Source organism: Dipodomys merriami, unplaced genomic scaffold, assembly GCF_024711535.1.
Source record: "Dipodomys merriami isolate MVZ:Mamm:240054 unplaced genomic scaffold, mDipMer1.0.p SCAF_325, whole genome shotgun sequence".
Taxonomy (NCBI): Eukaryota; Metazoa; Chordata; class Mammalia; order Rodentia; family Heteromyidae; genus Dipodomys; species Dipodomys merriami.
In genome coordinates this window covers 714,035-726,230 of record NW_027204771.1, presented here as the reverse complement: position 1 = coordinate 726,230, position 12,196 = coordinate 714,035, and the positions used below count along the sequence as shown (strand labels likewise).

General features: G+C 36.0%; 1 protein-coding gene across 1 annotated transcript in view; it reads right to left on the bottom strand.

Annotated features, from left to right (window-relative positions):
- The window catches only part of LOC138841664 (zinc finger protein 658B-like), a 108,431-nt gene that overhangs the window by 39,336 nt on the left and 56,899 nt on the right, over positions 1 to 12,196 (bottom strand). Inside the window, exons 9-10 of the mRNA XM_070042448.1 lie at positions 4,221 to 4,225; positions 218 to 1,014 (exon numbers count right to left, since the gene is read on the bottom strand). Coding sequence (XP_069898549.1) covers positions 218 to 1,014; positions 4,221 to 4,225 — 802 coding nt within the window. The remainder of the gene's footprint in view (positions 1 to 217; positions 1,015 to 4,220; positions 4,226 to 12,196) is intronic.

Below are 12,196 nucleotides of genomic sequence, written 5' to 3'. Positions count from 1 at the left end.
ATTTAACTATGTATGACTTCTCAAAAACTTTCCACATTTTTTTCATTCATAAGATTTTTCTCTTGTGTGCATTCAATTTGGAACCATGAGGCATGCCTTCTGGCTAAAAGGCTCCACATTTGCTACATTCACAAGGCTTCTATCAGGTTTTGGTTCTATCATGCAAACTTATTTTTCATCCAGGTGAGACTTTCCATAGATATCACATTCCTAAGATTTCTCATGTGTGTGGATTCTCTTATGCTTCCTGAGGGATGAACTGCAGATGAAGGACTTTCCACATTTGTTACATTCATAAGGTTTTTCTCCTGTATGTGTTCTCTGATGAACAGTAAGGTCTGACTTCTGGGTGAAAGACTTTTCACACACATTACATTCATAAGGTTTCTCCCCTGTATGTTTTCTCTGATGGACAGTAAGGTGTGATTTTAATCTGAAATACTTTCCACATCTGTTACATTCATAAGGTTTCTCTCCCGTGTGTGTTCTCTGATGAACACTAAGGTGTGACTTTTGGGTGAAAGACTTTTCACACACATTACATTCATAAGGTTTCTCCCCTGTATGTTTTCTCTGATGGACAGTAAGGTGTGATTTTAATATGAAATACTTTCCACATCTGTTACATTCATAAGGTTTCTCACCCGTGTGTGTTCTCTGATGAACAGTAAGTTCTGACTTACGGGTGAAAGACTTTTCACACACATTACATTCATAAGGTTTTTCTCCTGTGTGTGTTCTCTGAAGGACAGTAAGGTGTGATTTTAATCTGAAATACTTTCCACATTTGTTACATTCATAAGGTTTCTCTCCTGTGTGTGTTCTCTGATGAACAGTAAGGTCAGACTTAATGGTGAAAGACTTTTCACATACATTACATTCATAAGGTTTCTCTCCTGTGTGTGTTCTCTGATGGACAATAAGGTGAAACTTCTGTCTGAAATACTTTCCACATTTGTTACATTCATAAGGTTTCTCTCCTGTGTGTGTTCTCTGATGAACAGTAAGGTGTGACTTACGGGTGAAAGACTTTTCACACACATTACATTCATAAGGTTTCTCTCCTATATGAGTTCTCTGATGAACAGTAAGGTCAGACTTACCGGTGAAAGACTTTTCACACACCTTACATTCATAAGGTTTCTCTCCTGTGTGTGTTCTCTGATGGACAATAAGGTGAAACTTCTGTCTGAAATACTTTCCACATTTGTTACATTCATAAGGTTTCTCTCCTGTGTGTGTTCTCTGATGAACAGTAAGGTCTGACTTCTGGGTGAAAGACTTTTCACACACATTACATTCATAAGGTTTCTCTCCTTTATGAGTTCTCTGAGGAACAGTAACGTCTGACTTCTGTCTGAAATACTTTCCACATTTGTCCCATTCATAAGATTTCTCTCCTGTGTGTATTGTCTGATGCAAAGTGATGTATGACTTCATTCTAAATGATTTTCCACATTTGTTGCATTCCTCAAACTTTTGTTCTTTGTCAGTTCTCTGATGCCTTCTGAGACCTGACTTTTGGGTGGAAAATTTCCTACATTCTTCGTATTCATAGGGTTTCTCTTCTGGTGTTGTTTTAGGTTGATCAGAACTTAGTTCTGAATTCTTAGAGATAGATTTTGTACATTGCTTACACTCATCAGGATTCTCTGGATATTTCCTCTCAGGTTTTGTAAGGTGTAAATCCTTACTGAATGATTTCTCACATTCACTACTTGTATAAGGATTCTCTCCTGTGTCTCTTTTCTGATGCATAGTGACTGGAAACCTCCCTCCCTGACAAAGTTCTTGGGCAAGAAGAGCAGACTTATCATATTCTTCTCTATATTCGTTATGGTTAGAGGCGGGATCTCTGATGCAAACCCAATTATGTGGAAAGAATATCATCTCTGAATTTAATACCTTCTCTCTTCCATATTCAAAATATGGACCATCATCATTTTGACTAAAAGCCTCTGAGTATCGAAGCGATTGTTTAACTACAGGAGAAACACCAGGCATATATGCAGCTGGCATCTTACCAGGCTCACTGTAGTGGAGCATGTTCTGACACTGAATGAACTCGTCCGTCGTCATCCTTAAGGAGTTCTCATCATTCCTATTCAGATCTGGCTTCTGTTTTGAGGTCAAGTTAGAAGTTGTCACTAATCTCACTCTTTGCTCTATTGTGTTAATATTTGTGACAGCTACGTCACGCAGACATTCATCTGGACCTTCCTGGTAAGTCTTAATCACATGCTCCATTTTTTGAATATCTAAAATGAGTCATATAAAGAAGAAAAAAAACATAAATAAGATCCAAATACTCCTTAAAATAAAGGTAAAGACATTTTCCCCATCTTAACTGTTACAAATTTTGAAATATTAATATAGGAAATGATTTATGAGAAATAAATTTCTTTTACCACAATGTATTGATTAAGAAAGTAATACTCTTCCTTACACCGTTTTTTTGTCATGGGGCATGAACTCCAGGCCCGGTGTTGTCCTTCAGCTCTTCAGCTCAATGTTAGCTCTCTATCATTTGAGCCACAGCACGACTCCCAGTTTTATCTGCTTATATGGTGCTGAAGAATCGAACCCAGAGCCTTATGCATGCAAGGCAAGCACACTACCACTGAGCTACTATAATCAAGAACTCTAATAACAACAGATGCTGGAGGGGATATGGACAGAAGGGAACACTACTGCATTGTTGTTGGGAGTGTAAACTTGTACAACCACTTTGGAAAACAGAATGGAGGCTCCTCAACAGACTTCACATAGAGCTCCCTTATGACTCAGCAATCCCATTTCTGGGCATTTACCCAAATGATCACAAACAAGACCATACTAAGGGTACCAGCACAACTATGTTTATTGCAGCATTGTTTACCATAGGTAAGATAAGGAACAAACAAAAATGCCCCTCAGTAGATGAATGGATCAAGAAAATGTGGTATATATACATAATGGAATTCCATGCATTCATCGGAAAGAATGATATGGCTCCATTTGTTAGGAAATGGAAAGACTTGGAAAAATTATATTGAGTGAAGTATGCCAAGCCCAAAGAAACAGGTCCCATGGTTCCGCTTATTTGCAATAATTAGTATATATCTGAGACAAGCAGAAACGGTCAATAAATTGATGTTAACAAAATGAACCCCAAGATAAGGACTCATATGTTTTTATTTATTGATATTGTATCTAACATATATATATATATATATATATATATATATATGATATTTCTTTATTGCTTTATATGTCCCTCCCCTATGGTATAACCCCTGTTTTTACTGTGTTTGATGTAGGTATAATTTGTGGAGGGAAGGTGGACCCATTGCAACAATGAGATGTACAAGATGTTATGTCAAAAAATGAACTTCCCAACTTTGGCTGGGGCGGGGGGCTGGAGGGGAATGATAGGAGGGGATGGTAACGGAAAACAAAGGAGGAGGCAGCAATGCTTGGTAAGAAATGTACTCATTACCTTGCCCATGTAATTGTAACCCCTCTGTAAATTGTTTTCACAACAACAAAAAAGAGTAACACTGACAGTTTATGATGGAAAATGTTTTTCTGTATTACAGGTTTTTCTTCTTTTTTATGTCAGAGGAATTATTTATACAAATTACTAAACTATTTACTGCTAGCTTTTTAACCTGTATAATTTAATATATAGCATTCTTCATTTTTTCCCAAAAATTGTTTTGTTTGATCTTAGGGGAATAGATGCTTTGTATTGTTTTACTTTCTTAAAATAATTTATATATTGTGCTACTTTACTTCTCAAACATTAGGAGAACAGTATTTTCTAACTTTGGAGATTGGACCTTTTTTATACAAACCTTTGCTTACACCTGAGAATAAAGTTTTATAACCACATTTCTTCAGTTATAAGTTCTCACTGTGAATTAAGTATCTTTAGAAATTTTAAAATTTGTTTCCCTCCACGTTAGACAGAATCTCATCTGACTTTTAAACCCTCAGACTCATGAACTAAAGCCACATCAGATCACGACCTAGTTAATCATTCTCTCTAGACTGAAAGCTTGGGTTCTGTTTACTGGCCTCTACCCTCCTTATCCTTATCAGAGGATAGCAGCCTTGGCATAGTCATTTGCTATACCTGCCTAGTCCTAGTTTCAAAGAAAAGTAAATCTCACTTTTCACATTTCTAATTTTCTTTTTTCAAAATAATTTCCACCAAGAGAAAGAATTGCTAACTTTACCTTTACTGCCCTACACAGTTCAGTGTGCATCTACATGCATTTTTGATTCACAAGTCTAACACAAAGATCACCTAGTTCTCTGCTACACATGGGACTCAAGGGAATTAGGAATATTATTGGTCAGTACATAGCAAGACGAATTTACCAATTTGGTTCTGGATCCATGATCACTATGCAAGATGCTTTAATTCACCTGAGAAATTCTTGTCTGAGGCTTCTCTCATATATGGCTCTTCATCTTGCTCCAGCTTGACAATCAATTGAGGTTTAGGACCAGTGTGCCCTGTTAATAAGAGTGAAGACTTATTGCTCATGCTGTGTCAAAATTGTTCTAAGATTTCAGATATCCTGTTAACAAGGTTGCTCCCAAATCTTCTTTCATTTCTCACTGTCTCCATGGTTGAATCTCCCCGAGGTTTGAATTAATTTTGCAGGTTGTGTGACTTGAATGCAATTCTTTTTCTCAAGGTTAGCATTCTATTAGTTTGAGTCCTAGCTCCACTTTCAGTGTAAGAGTGCTTATCTTGAGATAAGAGTCTCATGGAGACTTCACTGGCATTTTTTGCTTCAAACTGAAAGCCTCAGATTTCAGACTCCTAAGAATTACAGGCATGAACCACTGCATCTAGTACTAGGTTTGGATTATAAATACTCCCTCTAATCTAGTGATTTCCAGTTCTTACTTCCAATAATGATAAATAGGTATGTATGTATGTATGTATGTATGTATGTATGTATGTATGTATGTATATATGTATGTGTTTTCTAGATTGTATATCTACCCACAATAATCACTTCAAGTTTGGGAATACAGTCTTCTCTTTAGGGAAGACAGTTTGGAACTTTTGTCAAACTGCTGATTTGGATTCTTGAACAATGAAAATAAAATTGCCTCAGAATTTATATAATCTACCTGTATATAATCTACCTTCATTTGAAACAAATGACACTTCCCTCAGACTGGAAACTTACATCCAAATAGCATTGAAAGTTCTATAAATATTCACATATCTACTACAAACAAATCATTTTCCGCCCACCACTGGTTCACACCTGTAATCCTAGTTACTCAGTAGGCTGAGATCTGAGGATTGCCATACAAAGCCAGCCCTAATAGGAAAGCTGTGAGATACTTATCTCCAATTTAACCACCAGAAAGCTTGAAGAGGCGCTGTTGCTCAAGTGATAGAGTGCTCACCTTGAACCGAAGAGCTGAGGCACTGTACCAATGCCCAGAGGTCAAGCCCTACTTAACTTTTCAAGTTAATGTGATATTTTTGGCTCACCTAAGGACACCAGCATGCTATAGGTTTCCAGCATCACATCTCTATACAGGGTCCTCTGAGAAATATCCAATTCCTGCCACTCCTCCCAGCTGAATTCCACAGCCACATCATCAAATGACACCAGCTTCTGTAAGGGCACATTCCATCAATCCCTGAGTCCTGAGAACACCAAAACTAGAATTTCATTCTTCTACATGTATGCTTTTGTATTACAGAATGTGGTTGGAACTTTCTGTGTTATTTATAAAATGAGAGAATATATAATCAAAGTAGAAATATTTGCCTCCATAGTAACTTGGTAATTACACATACAAAGTTTTTCTACTACATTAGAACCCATTTCTGGTTCCAGCAATAAAGACAAGAAAACAGTTCTAAGAAGCTAATAACCTAGCAAGACAACAATAAGTATAAGTAGGAGTCTGAAAGTGTGTGTTTAGCTTATTTTGGTAATATTTACTATATATCTGGGTAACAATGAAGTAAATAAATGTGTTTTCGGCATTTTCATATTCTGCCTCACTGACAATACTATTTAGAGTTTCTGTTAAATAGTGCTCTCATAAACAGTCACAACATGGCCATTACATCATATGCAATACATAACACATTAGTAGATCTATGAAAAGCACAGCATCCAGATAAATGTTCAAAGGAGTAAATTACTCAAAAAATAGTAAACGAATGATTTGGCTCTCATAAGATTTGACTTAGTTCTCACAATAAAACATCCGATGTTAACTATTTTTGTTATTAAATTTCTAGATATAAAAGTATGGTCATAGCCATTTGTTTCTTCATATGTAAAAATGAACTGCCAGCATGAACGTTTGTGAACACTGACTACTTCCTACCACACCAAATACTTACTTATTACCATAAAATGTTTCTTAATCAGCTTTGCATTTTAATAGGCCTTAATTGAAGGATGGATGTAAATGGATAGAGGCTTAAGGAATGCTCAAGATGATCCCCAAAAATGTGAACTATGACCACCACAAGAAGGATAGAGAATAAAACTATGAATTGGGACATGATGTAAAAAATATAGTAGTTTTAAGAATTAGAATAAAATACAGCACTAATTTGTTGTACAGTGTCTAAAAGGAATACAGTCATTCTTGACAATATCAGAGGTGAATGATGACTAACACACAAAAAGAAATATATCTATAAAGTGTTTAAAGAAAATAGACTTCAATACACAATCCATGGGGCAAAGGGCCTCTTCTTACAATTAAGATTGAAGGCATTCCTAGGGAAAGATAATGCATTATTAACACATCTTCATTTTAAGTGCTATAAAAATTATTCTGTGGGGCTGGGAAGGTGACTGGCTCAGCGGTAGAGTGCTTGCCTTGCATGCCTGAGGCCCAGGGTTCGATTCCTCAGCACCATATGAGCAAAAAAGAAAAAAGCCAGAAGTGGCGCTGTGGCTCAAGTGGTAGAGCCCTAGCCTTGAGCTGAAGAGCTGATGGATAGGGCCCAGGGCCAGAGATCAGGCCCGAAAACGGGACCGAAAAAAAAATATTGTGCATCAAGAGAAAAAAAAAATTGCTAACATAGATCTACACAGAGGAGAAGATTATTAAAAAGGTAAATGTGTAGTTAAAGGAATGGTACATGTGTAGGTAAAAGAATGTATAGAAAACATTGTATGTAATTTCTCTTGTGAAAAGAAAACTTATAGTACCATATTCATAATTCATAAGGAATGCAAATTCAATATACAAACACATAGGTGTTTTAAAAACAAAGTTTGTGAATCCTGCATATGGATCAATTAATTTTGTACTTGCCTCGCAAATATGGGTGTCTGAGTTCAAAGAATTATTTCTACAAAAATTTAAAAGGAAAATAGAAAAGTTATACATAGGTTATAAATTCCATTCAATTCCATTGAAAAGTAACTATATTATGCTATATGCTATTACTATGATAATATTGTAAAGATTAATGTTCGTAGTAAAAATGCATCCAGCAAGTTAATTTCCTTTGTGTTCCTAACAAAGAATCCCACAGGATAGAAAGTTCATTTACTTGCAGTTCTACAGTATAACAATTTTCCTGCACATTTTACTTCTGCTGAAGCTCTATGCTTCAGCCTGAGAATGGCCTTTGTTCTTTACATGAAATGTCTGCTTATTTCTGTATGAAGAATATTAATAAGACTGTTTTTAAAAAATCTTGCAGTCCTTGCATATTTTGAGTTGCACAAATTCAATGGAACATAGAAACAAACCTTTGAAAAAGTAGGGCACCTGTATTAAGCATGCAGTCTTATTTTTATCCTATGAACAATGGAGTATAACAACTATTTACATCAGATTTAATTTGTAATTGGTATCAGAGGTAATTCACAGTGTACAGGAGAATGCCTGCAGCTTATATGAGAGGTGATTTACAGTGAAGTTGAGGTGTGTGCAGGTTACATAGAAGCAAAATAAGAAATAAATATCAGATGAGACAAACAGATATTAAATAGCAAGATATCCATCAAAATAAGACCATATTTATATTGTAAAATATAGTAAATATATAAGGCACTGTCTGACATGAACAGAAGAAAGAAAACTTAATGAGCAATCCAAAGTCATGGATTAGAGAGAAATAAAAATTAAAAAAAATATACAAAGATACCATGAGCAAAAGTTAATGATGAAAAATACAAATAGTGATAATATGTAGGAAATAAGCATCAGCCCAAAATATATGACCACAGATATAGATCATTGATAATGACAGACAGATTATACATTATGATAGTAAAAATGTATGCTGAAAAGCAAAGGTACAAAGACATGTTTAAAAGACCATGCAGTTTTAATACTTTAATCTACCATTACTATTGTAGAACTAATACTCCTCTTACTAACTGATACAACAACCAGACAAAAAATCAGCACGAACACACACATGGATGACATTATCTTAAACTTAAAAAAAAATACTATGGTGTTGCATTTATCAAGACACATATTCCAAGATTAATAGTAAATCAGAAGACAAATGGTGTAGAAAACAATATGAAAAATTAAAGTTATGTTATAAATACATGAAAATTAAAAGATATATTTATAGTATTCTATGAGTGAAATAAACACAGGGAAATTACAATGGATCTCAAAGAAATGTATTCCGTCATTGTGATTTATAGAATATTAAATATAGCCTCTTTCTTACTTCACCTTTGAAATAAAAACACATAGTTTGGGGCTGGGAATATAGCTAAGTGTTAGAGTACTTGCCTGCCATGCATGAAGCTCTAGGTTCCATTCCTCAGCATTACATAAATAGAAAAATTAGGAAATGGCACTGTGGCTCAGGTGGTAGAGTTGTAGACTTGAGCAAATCAAGATCAGGAATGGTGCCCAGGACAGGCTCCAAATTCAAGCCCCAGGTTTGGCAAAAAAAAGTTTAAATAGATATGGTGTATTCACATGGATCTCTTCTGGAGAGTGGGGGAAAGCCAGAGAACTAGAAGGAAATGGGGTAAAAAGCGCATCTGTGCAGGTCATTAGGCACTGATGAAAGTAAGCTATACAAATCATGAGTCAAGATGGCAGGGAAACATTGGGAGAGAGTGAGGGTATGGAAGACACAGCATGAAAGGAAATGTATTCAATACCTGGTCCAAGAAATGGTAGTCTCTCTATACATCACCACTATAACAATAGATCAATTAAATTTGAAACAATTTCTTCATGGAGTTGTGTGAGCATAAAGTTAGTGAAGAAAATGTAGCACAGTTAGAAAAACAGCTACAATTATTAGAAATAAAGTACATCACTTAATTGAAACATGAAATACTGGAGCTTAGGTTGAATATTAATTTTAAATATGCTGTTAACAATCATCTAACTTTATTGTAGTATCCAATTAATTATTAATGATAAATATTCAAGTAAGTAAAAACAAAACAAGTGCTTCTGGTTCAAGATGCTTATCCTACCCTAGCTATTAAGGAGGCTGGAAGCCAGAAAACTGGGTAGACAACTATTGGAGGAGGTGTGGCTCAAGAGATAGTGCCAAAAAAGAAATTAAAGCACAACTTAGGAACTGGAAAAACCTACCATGCTCCCGGAATGGGAGGATTAACATTGTGAAAATGACAATACTTCCAAAGGCTATCTACAAATTCAATGCGATACTTATCAATAGTCCGAGTTCTTCAATGAAATATTAAAAACAAGCCAGAAATGTATATGGAACAATAAAAGACCCCAGATAGCAAAAACGATCCATACCAGAAAGAACAATGCTGGTAGAATATCACTACCAAATTTCAAACTGTACTACAAAGCCATAGTAATCAAAACAGATTGGTAATTGCACAAGAACAAACTTGAGGACCAATGGAATAGGACTGAAGTCCCAGAAATGTACACACAGACCTATATCCACCTAAACTTTGAGAAGGGAGCTCAAAAATAGAATCGAGGAAAGACAACTTTGTCAGTAAATGGTGGTGGCAAAGTTAGTTCATTACCTGTAGAAAACTAAAGCTAGATCTGTATATATAACCCTGCACCAGAATCAATTCCAAAACGACCAAAAACCTCACATTCAAAGCAAACACCCTAAACAACATTACAGAAAAGAATAGGAGAAACTCTAGTGGTACTTGGCACCAGCCAAAATTTTCTTAATAGAGACCCAGAAACACAACAAATCAAAGAAAGGTTGGACAAATGGGATTGCATGAAACCGCAGAGCTTCTGCATGGCAAAGGACATTGCTAACAAGATCAATACAAAACCCACAGATTGGCAGAAGATCTTCATTAGGCATAAAATGAACATGGGTCTCATATCTAAAATATACTTAGAACTCAAGAAATTAAATCCACAACAACAAATCCTCAGAGAAACAACTGCCCAATAAATAAGTAGGCTAAAGACTTAACAAGAATCTAATCTGAAGAGGAAATAAGAATGGCCAAAAGACATATTTAAAAAAAGGCTCAACTTATAAATATGTTAGAAACAATTACAAGAAAGAAAATACATTTGAATCCTTAATGGAGTTCATTTTTGCCTACAATCAACTTATCTGACCGTTTCTGCTTGTTTCAGACATATACAAGTTATTGCAAATAAGGGAAACCATGGGACCTATGTTTCTTTGGGCTTTTCTTACTTCTCTTAGTATAATTTTTTCCAAGACTTTCCATTTCCTAACAAATGGAGCAATTTCATTCTAAAAAAAACACAAAAATCAAAAAAAGTCTCAACTTCTCTAGCCAAAAAGAAATGCAGATTAAGACAACCTTGAAATTCCACCTCACCCCAGATAAAATGCCTATAATCAAGAACACGAATAACAACAGATGCTGAAGGGGATGCGAACTGAAAAGGGAACCCTACTGCATTGTTGGTGGGAGTGTAAACTTGTTCAATCACTTTGGAAAGTAGTATGGAGGTTCCTCAAAAGACTCCACATAGTTGCTCCCCTTTGACCCAGCAATCACACTTTAGGGTATTTACCCAAAGATCACAAACAAGGGTATACTAAAGCTACCAGCACACCTATGTTTATTGCAGCTTTATTTACCATAGCTAAGATATGGAACCAACCTTGATGCCCCTCAGTAGATGAGTGAATCAAGAAAATATGATATATATATCCATATATACATAATATGTAATTATACATATATGTGTATAGACATACACACACACACACACACACACACAATGCTTTTCTATGCCTCCATCAGAAATAATGGCATCACCCCATTTATAAGGAAATGTTAAGACTTGGAGAAATGTGTAATAAGTGAAGTAAGCCAGGCCCAAAGAAACATAGGTCCCATGATCTCCCTTATTTGAAATAACTAGTACATGTCTAGGACAAGCAGAAATGGTCAAAAGCTATGTACATATGACCATATCAGATGATATGAAGTGAAATGAGCCCTAAACAGGAACTCAAGTGTTTTTTCTCTTTCTTGATATTGTTTTTAATGTACTATGTGACTTTTTGTTCCTTTGGTATGTTCTTCCCCCACGGTATAACCCCTGTTTTCACTGTATGTTTTTGCGGTGCCTTGCATCTTGTATATACACTTTTCTAATTTGGGGATAGGACGGAAAAAAACAAAATGCTTAAATAGGGATACAGGCTGACTCATTGTAACAATGAGATGTACAAGACACTAGGTTGGGGGCTGGGAAGGTGGATCAGTGGTAGAGCGCTTGCCTTGCATGCGTGAGGCCCAGGGTTCGATTCCTCAGCACCACATAAGCAAAAAGAAAAAAAGCTGGAAGTGGCGCTGTGGCTCAAGTGGAAAGAGCTGAGGGACAATGCCCAGGTCCAGAATTCAGGCCCCACAGCTGGACCCCAAAACAAAAAAAAGACACTAGTTTGAAAACGAACTTTACCATTTGAGTGAGGGAGGGTGGGAGGGGTTGCAGAGGTTAGGAGGAAAGAAATGGTAGAGGAAAAACAAAGGAGCAGGTAACAATGCTCCATAGGAAATATAATCATGTAACTGTAACCCCTCTGTAAACTATTTTACAATGCAAAAAGATTTTTTTTTAAAGACCAAGTAGTGTCAACAGTGAAGGAGGAAGCGGACAGGATGTGAAGCCTGTGAGTTCCTGTTCCAACACTAGCACAAGAAAGACAGTGGAGAATGAGGTAGGTGTGTCCCATTAGTGTTGAATTTAGACACCAAGCATGCAACAC